The sequence below is a fragment of the Morone saxatilis genome, unplaced genomic scaffold (genome assembly GCF_004916995.1).
Source record: "Morone saxatilis isolate NCDOM2014 unplaced genomic scaffold, NCSU_SB_2.0 Contig3, whole genome shotgun sequence".
In the NCBI taxonomy this organism is placed as follows: Eukaryota; Metazoa; Chordata; class Actinopteri; family Moronidae; genus Morone; species Morone saxatilis.
The window spans coordinates 15316968-15333676 of record NW_023339873.1 but is presented as its reverse complement, the minus strand read 5'-3'; the positions used below and the strand labels follow the sequence as shown (position 1 = coordinate 15333676).

Below are 16709 nucleotides of genomic sequence, written 5' to 3'. Positions count from 1 at the left end.
AGACTTTCACCAAGAGACGACAGAGAAAGGTTTTACTGAGGACAATAGTCGTCGGAAGCAAAAGAAGTTGGCGGACTCGGTACGTGGACTGCTTTTTGACAACTTTAACGTTAAGTCTACCTTGAAGTTAGCGAAGATAACAGTTAAGCTAAGTTAACCTAACATGTGGAAATGGTTTATATCCTGTGGTTATTATGTCGATATTGCAAGTGTGTGTGTGTTTGAGGGATGTTAAAAACATTTAATTTGCTTTGTCAGGAGCTTCTTGAGTTGTTAAAAAAACGAATAAAGGATTTACTACAGTTACAGTTTACTACTGCCCAATTTCACTAAAACACATGATAACAGTAGTTAATTAAAGTGCCACAGAGTGTGAATATTTCTGCTCATGAATTCAGTTCTTTGGAGTAATGTACCCATGTAAGACACTTGCACTCATTCTTTATGATGAGCTCCTCCGCCTTTCACGCTGCATTACTTGCAGATATTGCTCAACATTTCAGTTTTTAGGTGCATTTTTTTATAATTGCACAACCTCCAAGCTATAAGCCCCGGAGGGTGCAGGAGTTTCAGTCAGATAAGAAATGTTTGTCTTTGAAACAAAACACTCTCAGTTGAGTGAACTTTGATCAGCTGCTGGAGCATTTTTTTTTTTTTTTTAGGGGGATGATTTTTCCCTTAAGCACTGATGTCACACTTGACTTGTGAGACAAACTAAACTCCATGCTGCTGTTGAATCATTTGCCATTTCCTCTTTCCCTGCATCCCATTCCCACCCCCTATGGTGCCCGCACTTTGTCCCCACAAACCTAATTGTTTTTTTCTAATGAGCACCCCAGTGTGGTTTTAAATGCGAGGCTCTTCATAGGTCAATGACTTTCCCCACCAGCTGTTGAAGAAGAATGGGACCAAATCAATCAGTTACCAGTGAAACGTTCCATTTTCTACTCCTTTGACCTCACTTGACCTTTCAGACAATAACGTCTCAACTTCATTTCAGATAAATGTTGCCTCAATGCAATAAACAGCGCTCTCTTCCAGGTGGTCCAGACAGGAAACTGCCCAAGTGTATCTTGGATCTCAGAGTTGGCACTTTATTCCTGCTTCCCGAGTCTTGGTATGCTGCAGCTGTGATAAAATTACCACAGCTGCAGAAAGCAAGGGTGGTTTCATCTATGGAGACCATATAACTTTAAAAACCGGCGTCTGGGCTTTTCATAAATCACCTGCTTTGTTATTTAGTGGTTCTGTGCTTACTTGATGCTGCCTGGGATAGACCTGGATCTCACGGGGCCGTAAAGTTCCTGCTTTTGCCATCTACAGTTAGGACTGCACTGTGAGAGTTAAAGGTCAGCTTTAAACAAGACCTGACAACTTTTTGTTTGGTACAAAGTTAAGAGTGTGTGACGGGGCCATACGTGATTTAGCATTCTAGACACCCAAGGGAGGTCTGACTCCGTGTTTTTGTTGTTATGAAGACACGAGGGAGCTGTTTGCCTGCAGATGTGGTGTAATGCACCTTTAAATGGGCACACTCCAATTTCTATTTGAGGGGTTGATGTGTAATTTTACCCAGCAGCCCTCTACTCTCCCCTCCAAACGCTGTAGGACATTATGTAGGACTGCTCATCCAACTGCTGGTTCTCTGCAATCTATAATGTTAAATAACTGGAAGTCTTCACTTGTCTTTTGCCAACTGAGATGGCATTTGCCAACTTCTTTTGCCAGGTATGCATTCTGTGGTTATAGGCCATTGATGAGGAAGTGAAAATTGCTATTTCTCTTTTTCAGCACAGCATGGAATGATTATTCTCCCATTAAGGGCTATTTTGGCTGGAGTGTACGTGCACCATATGGACACAACTCCTCACAGTGCCCTGTGGGTGTTCATTGGGGTGGATCACTTATCGCCACATCTAAGCAGCACGCTCAAAACGGCAGTGGACTGAAATAAGAGGCTCATATGCTGGGTGTCTGTGGGAAGTCATGGGTTCACACAGCGCTTTTGTGGAAGCCGTGGATTTGATTGAGACGAAGAGAGAGCGCAAGGCTTTATTGTTTTCCCCGCTGAATGAAAAGCTGTTCGTCTCTAAAGGCCCGTGTGTCAGGAGACAAACTGCAGGAGTAATGTGGGAAAGAGGGCACTCACAGAAAGGCGGTTTGTCAGGGGATATTTTCTGCCGGGTTAGAGGGTGAGAGAGAGGTCTTGCAAGATAAACATGGCACCAGTGCTAAAATAATAAAGACTCTCTGTCTCAGTTAGCCCTGTAGGACCCCTGCCTGCCACGCCAGGTTGGATTTTTTATTTGTTCTGAACGTAAACATCCGTCCTGACCGATGGCGTCTTAAAGAAATCCGCACCACCGTGTCTGAGACATCCCAGGAGCCTTATGTCATACTTTTAGATCCCCGCGGGCCTCGTCGGGGCAGACAGTGAGTGCAACGTGATGCGGTAGGTCTCCGACTGTGAGAGAGAAGTGCCGCAGGAATTCTCTGGACTATTTTTAGTTTCCCCTCCTATCAACTTGTTGTGCATGAAGAAAGCCCAATTTGTTTGGTTAATTGTGGCACAAAAGGCTGATTAGGTTCTCTTTTTGACTTCAGACGCTGGATCCAGTCTGTATGTGATCGGTTGGGAGCATCATCAGTGGGCAGTAGGGCATTTGGTAGATGGGTATTTTCTTTGGCGACTGCCCTGTTAGAATAACACACCAGGATTTAAATGCAGCCCATTAATTGGCAGCGATCTTGGCATCCAATAAAGCTTCTATTTCTTTATTTTTTTTGGGTTAAGTATCAAATGTCTGTAACTCTTCATGAAGAGACAGAGAAAGTGGCACGCCCCCCCCCCCGAGAGAAATTGGTTTTCTTGTTTTTCCTTTGGCTTCCTCTGTAGACATGTCCAGTGGTTTCACTTCAAGGTATATGTTTGTCTGTGCATAATTATCTCAGAGTGTGACTTTTAACACATTTTCTCCGTATTTGCACGAGCGCTGTATCTTGCCAGCATCTGTCCCCCTTAATCATCTGTTTGTTGTGTTTTAAAGAAAGGAATTCAGGCTCTGAGTGCCTGGATCAGTGTAAAGCCTGGCGATTAGAGGAACAAGGACGTTTATCAGCCCATCTGAAGAAGTGATCCATTGCAGGTCTTTCTTTTAATAACCATCAGATTGGCTCTTGTAGCATCTGTCTTCAATTAAGGGGCAAGTTCCAGATTCCCATGCGGGAGGTTCATGCTGCGGGTAATTCAGTCATCAGCTGTGGGAACCAAATGCTCTCCATTTGTGTGAAATGGCAGCTAGTTCAAGCACAGGTGGCCAGCTTGGCATCAATGTTGGTCTGTATGAAGTGTTTTCTTTAGGATTTGAGATTTGGTCATGCCCCCTCCCTAGGAAAACAAGGATTTGGAATCACCATATGTCAGCAAACAGGAGATGAAAGTTAATGAGTTACGATTGTTCTGTCCAGATGTGTTAAGATTGTGGGTTACACTGCCTTACCAAGTACCGCTGGACATTATCAAACGTTTTCACTTTCTCCGCCCCAAACTATTTTCTACACATACTGAAAGCCTTTGGTGAGACATTGGAGAAAAAAAACCTTTAAGACCCAGACGTCTATAGTGTATCCAAGTTGTGAGCCTTTTCTTCCTAATCTAGCCTCTCATTGACCAAAGACAGATTAGCATAGTTTTGGTCTGGTCATTAAGTGGGGTTAGCTCATAGGTCAAGGTAGGTGGGATTATCAGAGGGTTTTTTTAGTTCACTGTTTACTAAGACAAGTTCAAAGCCTGCCCCTTGACATGAATACTACTCCTGCAGGTCTATCTATCTAATCTGAATATGTTCATTACAGTTGCATGAAAGCTACCCTGTGGAGGTAATTTCACCGAATTGCATTGTCTTTACCTAGGAAGCTAAATTGGGTTCCTTCCTCATAAAACATTTGAAACACTTCTGTTTCTGTTACTGCTGCCAGTTGTAAATCAGTGGAATATCATGAAACAACAGAAATAAATGTGTGTCCAGTGTATTTAGTGCGTCCACAGGCTTGCATGTGTGCCCTCGTGGGTGTGCATGAAACACAAACAGACGAGGACCTACTTGTAAAAACAGTGCTCTGCAGTTCTACTAATGGTCAAAAAGCCCACAGGGTATCTTTTCAGTAAACAAGTCAAACATAGTTGGCTCCCAAAAAGGACCTACATTTCATTTATATCATGCTTCCTCTATTACACACAAATGATATAATAATAGTTTTATGATTTTTTCTTGTCCAGTAAACAAGCTCTACTTCAGGTCAGGCTGCAGCTGCAGGGACGCTACAGTGAAGCAGTGATCTTAATGTGTGGATCTAGCTCTGTGACTTTTCTTCTTGCATTCCTGCACATCTTAATTGGCGAACCTCCTGGCAGTGGGCTCGCTCTGGCCTCGGCTGGCCTGGCTGTCAGCTCGGCACAGTGGCCAGCAAACGCACTAGGAACAATGCCCATCCTAATCCCTGAAGAATTCCTGCTCCTCTGATCTAGCTGGCCCAAGAATGTGATGTTTAAAAGGCCGGAGGCTCACCAGGAATCACAGGGAGACAAGTTCTCATGCACAGTCTTCCATGTTAATTTGCTGTAAGGAGCTAGAGAGGCAGTGATGTGAGAAACTGGCAGCACAGTGGCTCCGAAAGGGACACACCTCATCATTAACAACACTGCAGCCTGGCATGAGGGATTAGAAAAATACATGCCACCAGGGGTGAACCTGTAATCCCACGGGACAGTTACACTGATAATGAGATAACTTGTTTTGATGAGACATGGATGTATTTGTAACACTTACTAAACACATTAATGAAAACAAGATGAGTTTATATAAAATGTATTTGTTTTTGTTGGGTTTAGCTGTTTCTTATGCCAGTCATTTTATTTAGAAGGCGTTATATAGCTCAAATGGCAAATCCTTTAACATTTACATTGGAGCTGCTAAATCTCTTGAGTTTACATTCATGTTAAGTTAGACTGATTTCACTCCAACCCCCTCCTGCCCTTTCTCTAGTGATTAGCATGAGCTTATATCACAGTTTCCTCTACTGTGCATACCTCAGGCCCGGCTTTGCTATATATTAGCAAGTGGCTGGCATGAGCCAACGCAGAGCAGCGAGCAGGGGAATGGGAGGAATTTCCTTTTTTATATAAGACCTGAATAGACTGAAGCTTGTTTGCCTTCTGTGAGCTAGGCCAGTAAAGAAAGCATGGCTTACTTAACCAAAGAAGAAGAACTTAACATTAAGTAAAGATGTGATGTTTTTTAATGAGAGCCCACCAGAAATGATGGTCATTGCCATGCTGTATGTACCGTAAGCCCTGACACTAAGTGCCTGGATTCTGTTTGACCCTTCATGTTTTGTTTTGTCAGCTCCAGAGGCCTGAGTGCCATGCCAGAGGGGTCCCATTCTGTTCTCCACCAGGGCCCAATGGGGGAAGGTAAGATCAATGCAATTATATTCAGTACGACCCATGCCCTGGTAATTGCTGCCTATGAATTGACCAGTCTTATAACAAGGAGTTTCAATAAGTTGGGTTTTTCCTAATGGGTCTATCTGCTCACCCAGGACAGTGTACTAACATAACACAGAAGTACAGCAGACGTGAATGGAAAAATGCTTGAAATGGAGAATAGAGGAAATGTCGAGGCTTTGAGAGGCAGAGCTGAGAGAGAAATGAACTTCCCTCCTACAGTCCAGACTGGCAGAGAGGCCCTTTGTGTGTCTGTGGAGCTTGGTCAAACCCCTTTCATACAGCCGAAACCCCCCGAACACTCGCACATCAAACCAGAACGCGTCCGAGTCCCCGACAGCCAAGATGGTTGGTGTAGCCAGCGGTACTGACCTTGTATGCTGGGGGCCACTCAAATTACATATTATTTTAGTGTTCATTATCTTCAGTCACAGAGCCACAGCATTAACACAAGGCCTCTTTGTATCTGTTTGCCTGCTCTGTCCCTCAACCCCCCCCTTCCACCGCCCCCACGCCTCCTCTCTTCTCTACTGAACACATTTGGCGCTGGGCTTCCACTTTGGCTGAAGAATACCAGTGTGTCAATGGTTCCCTTTTTCCTCTGCGCCTGTCCCTTTGGTTCAGCTTTGGCCAGAGGAGGCTTTTGGCTGGGGGAGACGTGTGCCGCCCTCATGAATATTTGTGTCTCTATTTCCTCAAAAGGCCACTCTGCACCGACTACACGTTCCCACAGCTCATTTTGCGGCTCAGATGTCCACTACGAAGTCACCTTGGCATGACAGAACACCCACTTGCAATTGAAACATTTTCAGACTGATTTTGTTTGCGGGCCAGTTGGAGTTAAAGTGTGACTGGCCGAGCTCTCCTGCTGCGGACGGATGGATGGTAATTAAGGGGTAGGGCTGCTGGTAATGCATTATCTGTGTGTGAGGTGATGATTGTATGTGGTTTACAGGTAGGAGGAATGCTCATGGTGAAAGGAAGCCCCCCTGTCTGGCTGGGGTGAACAATAAAAAGGTTGTGATGACAAACCAGTTTTGAAGTGAAAAGAAGCTGTGTTGATCCTTTTTCACCAGTAACAGGCTGTGGCACCCCGCATCATTGGACAAAACCAGCATAAAGGAAAATATTTCAACTCTGCTCCAAGATGTAGCCAGATGTTCTTTTCAGCTGTTGAAAGGGTTTTTTTGATTTTCTGCACTCTGAATTCCCTTTTCCAGAAGAACTGGGTGGGGTGGGTGGAACCTACATAAGACCCCTCATAATTAAAATTTTTTAACCAGCATGATTATAATCCTTGTATACCACATTTGAAATATATCAGGTTAAAAAGCAAATGTACATGCTGTCAATCCAGTGACAGTGGCTCAGCCAGGCTTCAACAGACCTGAGGCAGCACGAAGCATCTCTTTCAAAGATAAGGGTTCCCTCTGACCTACTTAACCCCAGGCAGGAATGTAGCTGTGTGTGCAGAATGTACAGCTTTAAAGGGGTTTTGGGGGGGACGGACGGATCATCTCCATTCACTGCAGCTTTTCCAGACCAGTGGGCGTAGATATATGATGGCAGGGGATGGCTGTGTGTCCGAGTGAGCTCGTCAGTGGAGCTCCTGGACAGAGGCAGCCTCAGGTGAGCTTGGAGCAACTCCTGCTCAGCAAAGTTCACGCCACGCACCCACACTCACTGAAACTCCTGACAGCCCCTTATCCTGTACGTGCACAACATCTTACAAGAGTTGCATACCCTTAGATAAATCATTATATAACATAGCTACTATTGCGATAGAATTGCACATTCACTATATTTCATTTTATTGTTTGGGTCAGCTTCACGTACTGCTCACAAAAGAATTTATTTCAATGTAAATTATTTTACTGCCTCCTACAATGGCATTCCTCCTATAGAGCTCTTCCGGTGGATTACCCACATTAGTTACAGGCGCCCTGCTTTGGGTGTTCCTGTTAGATGGCCTCTTAGAAACTCATTTGAATCAATAAAACTCTTTATCAGCTTCCTCCAAAACACTTAACATTCAGTCGGTGTTCTGTAATCAGGCATGCAGTGTGTTTAGAATATTTTAGTGACACAGAAGACAGTAAACACAATAATGGCTTAGAAATGTTAATTAGATGTTATTGTGAAGTATGATTTATCTAATAAACACATTTGTTCTGTGTTTAGTAAAGTACACAAAAGAGAAGTAAGTAAGTGCCAAAGCAAGCTGTCAAATTCCTCATTTGACTGCTGTGTACAATAAGTGTAATTAAGGTCTAGAGGATAAACCACATCGCACCCTTTATCACGCCGCATGTGCTAAACGGCTTGGTGTGACGTAAATGAAGTGCCCCTCCCTAACCTTCTCCCCTCCACACTAAACACAGCTGTCCTACAACCAGCCTGTGGCGATTCTGCAGAGAGGCGCTAACAGGACAGCAGTTTGGTTGTAGACTATCAAATGGGTGGTAAAGTTTACAATGGACTCACACCTCAGGGCCCAGATGGTGTGTCATGTCCAGAGGAAATGTGAGTTTTGAATTGATCCAAAGCTGTGTGTGCTAGTGCCTGAAGGGCTCTTAGAGGGGGGGCCTGTTGATGGAGGAGATTCCTAATTGGATCATCACATGCCTATGCACTGAGGTTAGCTGGCACAGCTGGATCCTTTAATAGCACAGGGGAGGTTTAAAAGATTAAATTAGCTTTTTGAAGAGTTTTGTCATTTTGATACTTTCCTCTCTGAAACATGTCACCCTTCAATGCTGGTGAAGTGACACTGTCCTTTCTCCCATCCTGTATTTACAAGCATGTAAAAATCTAACAAAAGTTAGTTTCACTTTTAAGCACCAGAATTCCCCCAAAACCTCCCAGCAAAACGTTTCGACCTTGACCGTCTGTGTGGAATGCAGGTTCAGTTTGTGAGTGTGTACTCAGCCTCTGTTGACCACGGCGGTTTATTTGCCGACCTTCAGGCTAATTATTAACGCAGCATTAAAAACTCCTTGTGACGACAAAGACTGGTGTGAATCAAACCATCTTGCACATATGAAGGACAGTTTAAATTTGTGACCTAAATTCTTCCCTCCATCAAGGGATAAGAAATCAATCCAGGCCATTGGTCTCGGTGTCTAATCTCCAGTGTTCTGACTCATGCTGTTTGATAATGGTCTGTGAAGACTGGGGGCTTAATCCCCGGAGGCACCCTTTATGCCTGTGCCTCCTGCCCTCCTGCCCTCCTGAGGGGCAGTCATTCACCGTTGCCAGGTAGGGAGGAGTTTTTCCCAAGGGGATCAGTGCAAAGCTACCTCCATGTCTCCCAACAGCAACTGGGGAAGGAGTGCCAGTGGTTGTGGAGCGGTGTTGAAGATGGAAGTTCAGAGTGGATCTTGAGGGGCGGAAGGGCTTTATTGAGATGTACTGCAAAACATGATTCTCTCTTTATCCCCCCAGGAAAAAGGGGGTCACACACGTTGCCCTTGGCTCTGAAAGAGTTAGCAGATTAGCAGTCGCCTCAAGAGCCGGTTTGAAGTTGTTTTCTTTTTCCCTTCCTTGTGAGTGCACATACTAATCAGCCAATTAGGAACTAAGATTTTCCACCTTGTTACATGCTTTAATGTGGGAGGTGAAAGTTCTCTTTACGGCCAGTGGGAATCTCCACCAAATAGTTACTCTGTGCTAGCACTGTGAAGAAAACAGGTGAAAGAATGTGACGGCAAGAATGTGCTTTGACTATGTTTTTTGTCAAGGAAGATAAGGGGTATGTTGTAAGAACAGCTGTAAACTTTACTGAGGAGACTGAAGTTGGTGTAAGTGAATCACAAATTACCAGCAACTGTGCCCAAAGGGGATTATAGTAATGTATGAAACAGTGCCGGGCACCCAGGAAACAATTTCTTCCCCCATGATCCTCCCAGATGACTCAACGTGATGAATCTGAGCACTGAAATTACCAATGTTTTACAGTTTCCTGGTTCTGCAGTTGCAGTTATGATCAAGCTTTAGTGTCTGAAGGGATATCGCAAGTCGATGATGTGATTCATTGTTTTGATACATGAGTCAGTGTGAATCAAGCCGGAGCAGCCGTGTGTTACTAACAGAGCAGGCAGGGGCTTGTTCTTTTCAGTGGGATGTTCGGTACACAGTGCTGTCACTCTTACTCTTACTGTTTGTTTTCTACGCTCAGAAAAATGCTTAACATTGAAGCAAATGACGGACAAAATATTTAGAGGAGCCAAGGTGCTTCAGTGTGGCCTATGTTATCTGCTGTCAGTTGTCCTGTGGAGTTTTCTGATGCTAGGGTTCTGCAGCTTCAGGATAAGTATTTGCATGCTGAACATAGATACAGGCTATGTTGTTCCTGTTTCTTTGCCCATGATTTGGTTAGAAAACAAAAGGCCACAAGCCAGACAGAATAGCACAGGAGGAACTTTAGCACAAACTCTGGGTTATTTTTGGAGCGTCAGGCAAATTTAGTTTTACTTTGGGTCAAGGTGAGGTTATCTGAAATAGTCATAAAGGTGTGTCTTCCTCAAAGACAGCTCCTCTTTAACTGTGTAGCGCACACTCATCATTCATCATATTAAATGTCTGGCCACAGGAGTAGAGGGATTGGAGATTAGATAAAAATCATTCAGGACCTTTACACCCTGTTTTTTCCTGTTTCTTGCTTTGGAGGATGAATCTCATGACTGCTATCTTTAAGGTAATGTGAGTATTTCCACATTATAACATATACAAATTACAATAATCAGTGCATTTATATATAGTTTTGCTCTATAGAAATGGTTTTAAACATATAATCAGCTCTACTCCACAGGGATTATTATTATCTGTTATTATTGTTGACACGTAACAATTTCCATCGGGCACCATCATTTTTCGACTGCCGTTGTTATTACCCTTGTTTGTGTCTAGTTTGTTTCCTAACACCCTGAGTCAAGTAGGCATTGTGTATGCAATGCACTTGTATACAAAAACATTTTTACAGTCATCCTGTCGTGAGTGCAGAACAGAAGTTGGATAAGCCATGGTAAGTGGAGGGGGCAGTTTTAGCTGTTGGTGAAAAGAAAACTAGCTTGTCCTTGCTATGTCCTAGAATTTGCATGGAGGCTGGTTTGCATGAACTGATGTGAAAATGCGAGTCACCTCGTCAAAGAGTTTTGCAACCAACAACTAACGTCATAGCTGCATGCTGTGGCTTATCATATTTTCAGAGAAGGTAGTAGTGTTTGGCTTGAAAAATACTGATATGCCCTGATATATGCCAGATCTTGTCAGTGGAAGTTATGGTAGGAACATTAGTGACTGTTTCTAGGATCCATCCATCATCACCCAGGCATGTTATGATTGTTTTTTTACGCAATCCAGAGAATATTTTTTAAAGGAATGCTTTGTGTCCCATAGACCAACAACTTCAGACAAATATAGATCATCTCTGTCGTACACGTGTCTGTAGCCTTTTAGAAAAGTTAATAACCAGGTGCTTGGGTGTTCATTTCAGTGTTTCTATTCACCTCTGGCACCACCTTATTAGGCCCTGCATGTCATTCATGTAAGCATGATGTCAGAGGCGGACAAGTTTATGAACTGTCTGCATTGTAACCTGCATGAGAAGCTCAGGCTGAAATGGAAACGAGTGTAGACTTTACATTATTAGTTCTAGACTGATTAGTCATCGAGCCCCCTGAATGAGGGAATGTCCTGGCTGCTTTCACAGATGAAACATACTGAAGAATTTATCCTAAATCACCTATCATATCCCTGACACTCGTTTCTTTATCATCCACCCCCCCACTTACCGGTTTTATCATCCAGCAAAGGGTCCCGGACTGGGAAGAATCCCTTTACAGCTATTTGGTTACAGGTTGTATTAGCGTACGCCAGCACTGCATTAACATGAGCCACTGTCCAGGGGATTTGGACTCAGGGAAGCAACAAAAGAGAAGGGAAGGTCATGCTTGTAGCATTAACACACCTTTGTCTGTAAATGTTAACCTTGGCTTAACAGCCAGGAAACTGGAATTCAAAGAATTACAATGAGGGGTTTTCTTTTTCTGGAATTCCAACCATTTTTCCCTTTATCAACATTATGTGTTCACACACAAGCAGCTGATATAATCCATTAAGAACCACACAGTCTCTCTACTGACTCACTCTCTTGATGTTGACTTTGTTAAGACTAGATGGACTGAAAACTGCTGTGAGTTATTGAGGTTAAGAGGCTGTCTGAAATGTAGTCCAAATACTATACTATCTCTCTAGCCTTGATTTGATTAATGGTTATGTCTGTGAGTTAACAACTGTATTGATGCAGTACTGAAACAAAGGAGAGTGTTTTGTTGAGGTAGTACACTTTGTGAAATTGTGGTGTGTGAATGTGAAAATCCATGGCTTGGCTGAAATGGAAATTTTGTTCTGGACCATATACTTAACTGTGCAACCATTGTGTGTAAGTTATGATTGGACAGATCGGTCCACTGAGTTTTTTTTTTTTTGTAAATGGATATAAATATGCTCCAAATTACTCTTCAAATGGTTTTAAACTATGTAGATTATGTTGGCTAAGTAAGTCTAAAAAGTGTTTAAAGAACAGTTGTCAATTATATTAACAATAATTTAACTCTGACAGGTAAATTTAAAAAACGTGTTTAAAAGTTTCTGTTTATGTGCAGATGTTAAATGTGACTGCCGTAGCCAATTTTGTGGAAAACAGATGGTTTGAACTAGTGTGCGCTACTTACTGCCCCTGTTACGGTGTTTTCTTTTTATAGACCTTTTCCTGCAGTTATTGCCAAAACATCATTGGCATTTAGGCTTTAAAGAATGAATTCCTAGAACTATTTTTCCTACCAATAAAGTTAATGGTAACAAATTTGGTCTTAACACAGCCAGAGAGCTGTGCTTATCTTTGATCAGTCTCAGTCGCTGAAGGGGAAATTGCTTGAATGTGAGTTTAGTATGTATGTATGTATATTCATGTTTCCATTGTTAACTGTCAAGGCAATGGCTGTTAGCTCTGCAGAAGCATCAACAATTGTACAGCCAACAAATGCAAACAAACCATAATGCAGCTGACACACAGAAATGCACACTATATATACACTACATATATATACTTCTTGTCAATATACTGAACAATAAGCAACCACTATCATGCAGACAGTGTAAAAGCAGAGTGTCTGGTCTTGGTCGGTGCCACAGAGTCTCTTCAGCATCTGCTAACATTTATCACTAATCTCAGAGGGATGTGTAGCCACAGTGGCAGAGCCATGCCCATTGCTGTGCCACCCTGGTGTCAGATGTGAAGGGCTGTAAAGTGTCTGGTATCATATTTAGCCTTTTAAAACCATACAAGTTTTCACTTAAAGAAAGCATGATTAGGCTGTTTTTTACCTGCTATATTCTTTATATACAGTTACAGAGATGAGTGATATTGCAGATGCTGAAGAGACTGTGGCACTGAGCAAGACCAGGACCAGACACTGTCTGCATGATAGGGGTTGTTTGTTGTTTAGTATATTGACAAGAAACGCATCATAACGGGTGAAAAACAATGACATAGGTGCATGTTTATACTTCCCTGTCTGTACATGCTTGATGAAGGTTGGGGGGGGGGGTCTCTTTGTTCAGAGCGGCCAGCAGAATGGAAACACTTTGCACTACATCGCACAGGACCTGGCACTCAGCTTATCTCAGACCTGCATATTGACCAGATCATTTGCATTCCTTTGCACGGCCTGTTTCAACAACGTCAGTAGTGGTCCACCAGCGCTGTTTTCCCCAAAAACTTGTGGCGTGTGGTATCGGCCACAGATAATGGCTAACTGGAGAGTCAGTGTCTGAAGTGGTCAATCAAAGCAGTGGTAGGGCCTGAGCTGGTCCTGAGTCAAGTGCGTGCTTAAGTCTAAGATAAGTCAGATAGTATTCCTACACTACCCCTGTCTACTGTTTCAGTACAGTTTAGTCTTGTTTTGGCAATTAGGACAGGCTTAAGGAGATTTAGCTTATGATTCTGAGTGATTATATATTAACTGGAAGTGTGCAAACATGCTGTTGATTTGTGCTGTTCCTCTTGCCTCTTTAAGTTGGAATGGACTGCAATCTGCAGCAGCAGTTTTATTATAGAGTGATGTTGGGTGTGAGGAAGAGAAGGAAGGAGGAAGGGAGTTCCACATGCCAGAGAAGCCAAATCTGAAAACCAAATGTAAAGACAGAGGAAGGGAAGTGGATGCCTCGTTCTAATTCGTAGCGGTGTAGTGAGTGTAATAGCTCACCACTACACTCCCTTTACACCATCAACCCTGTGATTTGTCACAGAACGTAAACAGAAACTTGCCAGCTCAATCCGTGGCTCCAGTGAGAAGGGAAATGTTGGTGGAACGTTTGCCGGTGAGTTTGAGCAAATTGTGAACGAGGCTCTCAGAGCTCAGTACGACCATGAAAGTGAGATGCCAAAATGGTGGGTGTGGTGTGTGTGTGTGTTGTGGTGGTGTGCGTGGCGTGTCTTGTTGGTGCAAGGAACGAAATGAAAGGCATGGATCTTCTTAAGCATATCTATTCCCAGCCATGCAACTTATGCAGCGTTAATAATCACAATGGCACTTTAGTGCCCATCGCACAGAAATGATTGTCGCCGTTAAGGCCAAAGCATCTTTCATAAAAATTTATAGGGAGATTAGCAATGATGGCTTTATAATCAGTTTGGTTGCAAGCCTCTTTCCAGATTGACAAAATCCGGTGCTGATCGCCCTACACATATCAGAGATTTTGTTATCAAGCTGGAGGCGCCCATTGACTCACAGTGAGAACTCATTTGCTATATGTACTATATCATCACATGTCTTAAGCTGTGTCCAACCACGTAACCACCCTTACAGATGATTTTATTACTGTCCGTCCTGACACAGTAAGCTACACCTCCGTCCTACTTCAACCCACCCCCGAACTAGTTTTCCATCCACCCAGGATATACCCACATTTGACAATGGGAGAGGCACACTTTGCAGAATGTTCCTCTCGTCCCTTCTTCTACGTTTAAGGATCCCTAATTCTACGCAAAACAGCAATAAAGGGAACACACCTATTAAGCCCAGAAATTATCCACCAGCCCCAAGTTAATGTAAATACACACAAACACTTCCTTTCTCTCTTTACAGGACAATACAAGAGTGATATAGTAGACCCTTCTTCCCCATTGAGAAATAAATTATTATAGAGAAAGTGGCACAGCATTCCGCACCTACCACCAACCTCATCCCACTGCTAGCTGAGAGCAGCACAGGATACCAGGGGATCAATAATTTATGAAAGACTGACTACAGCGGAATAAATTTATTCCTCATTTAATTTGGCAGTGTGTTATGGTATGTGAAACGAATTATTTAAAGGATTCTAATCATTCCGACCTTAAACATGCATGATAAAGTTTAGCACATCAATGAAGGATTGTCAAGCATAGACCAACACGAGCAGACTGGACTGCTCGCTGGCGCGCGCGCGCGCGCCCTTTTCTAACCCATGTTTCACCCACTCCGCTCACCCCCCGCCCGCCCTACATAGCGCCGAGCGAGACGCAGCAGCAGAGAACAAGAGGAAAGCGTTCCACAGAAACGCATTTTAATCAGGCCTGATCAGAATGATTAGCGAGCAGGACGTACGGAAGCTGTAAGACACCACAAACCACCGACCAAGAGCACAGTTTGTGGTATTATGCATTAATAGACCAACATGTGCTGTTAAAACTGAGGAGTGACGGAAAGGGAGTGAGGGAATGATCCAGTAGAGATAGCAGTTCAAACCAACTTCCATCATCGCAAACAACAACCAAAAAGACAGAACACCAAGCCGCAAACACAAACACCTCAACAGTTCAGTCAAGCAGAGAAAGCAAAAAAATGGGGTATCGGCATGAGCCCTTAAAAAGAATGAAAGTCAACTAAAAGTACCACACCTGCTTAGTAGCTCCCATGGTCCTAGCAGAAAGGATGAAGCCATATTTGGCTAACAAAGGGCGCGAGACCAAACTTTCAATACCTCTGCGGTTGACTAACCGAAACACACTAGCACGTTAAAAGTCTCAGAGAGGATCTTAATACCGGGCGCCATCTTGTCAAATCACTGTGGGTAGTCTAAGCTGTTAGAACGCGCCAAAGGTCTGATTACAACGGAGCGCCTCTAAGCCAAGGCTCACCGCCCAGACATCTCCTCAGTCCTCCCCCTTCCCCACCAGCTAACATGGACCACCAAACTGTAGAGCCCAGGATGTTACAGGCCGGCTATGGACCACTGGAAGGTACGGTCCAGTAGGGCCTGGCCACCCCCGTCACCTAAAGGTCGGCAGCCTGGAGCCAACCGTACCCCCTTTTCCCCACGCACCCCCACCCATACAGAGCGAGTGAGGACATAGACTGTACTGAGCCCAGCCGAAGGGGCACCGTGAGCAACAGGACCAGAACCCACTTACAGCCCAGGGCCGCGGCGGGACCGGCTGCAGCCCAGGTTACCAGCAACCAGTTGAACAACAACAAACGACAACCTTGCCACAGAAGTCCAACAATGAAAGAACCTCCACACTCGCCCCCTTGCCCATCAAACGACGCATGGCGCCCAACCCAAACACCTATGTGGACCGCGTGTCAGAGAATCATTGAACAGACGCATTACGTCAAGGACCTGCGCATCATCCGGAGGTGAGGAGTCAGGGTTGCGACGGCTCAAATGAATTTTCCGTTTAAGTTGGTGTTTCACTTTTGACCAAAGCATCACTGCAGCCAACCATGTTGATATACAGGAAAAATCATCAGTAATTCTGGCATTTTAAAGCCATGTTGACTTGATTAATAATTCATCAGACTTCATGTCTGTATAACTATGTTGGAGGTTGATTTACTGAATGTTTGCCTGCCAGAAGCCAAAAAGGGAAATTGACCAACGCGAAGAGCAAAATATGCTTCTGGTCCTAAGACGTTTGGCCACAAAAGTCCTGGTACTTAAAACATCATAGATTTTTCTTTTTCTTCATTTTACCAGATCCCTTCTACTCTTGATTTCTAAACAAATCGTCATTTACGTGACAAAAAGTAGACCTACAATCGCAATTGTGGTGCTTTTGGTTAAAATTCATTCTTAGAGATGAAGCTGTAAGCAATATATACGTTCCCAGGTTGTATATAAATCATTCGATATTACATCATAAAGTTACATCTACCAA

At 43.6% G+C, this 16709-nt stretch overlaps 1 protein-coding gene across 4 annotated transcripts in view; it reads left to right on the top strand.

Moving 5' to 3' along the window:
* The first annotated feature begins 6 nt into the window (after nt 1-6).
* The window catches only part of LOC118337094 (pleckstrin homology domain-containing family G member 3), a 32990-nt gene continuing 16287 nt past the window's right edge, over nt 7-16709 (top strand). For 3 of the 4 annotated variants that reach the window (XM_035673953.1, XM_035673951.1, XM_035673950.1), the window contains exons 1-2: nt 1594-1728; nt 5406-5473. In XM_035673953.1, the coding sequence (XP_035529846.1) occupies nt 1658-1728; nt 5406-5473 (139 nt within the window). In that variant the 5' untranslated portion in view covers nt 1594-1657. Of the gene's footprint in view, nt 80-1593; nt 1729-5405; nt 5474-16709 lie in introns of those variants that run through there. The other variant, XM_035673952.1, reaches the window with a different exon arrangement.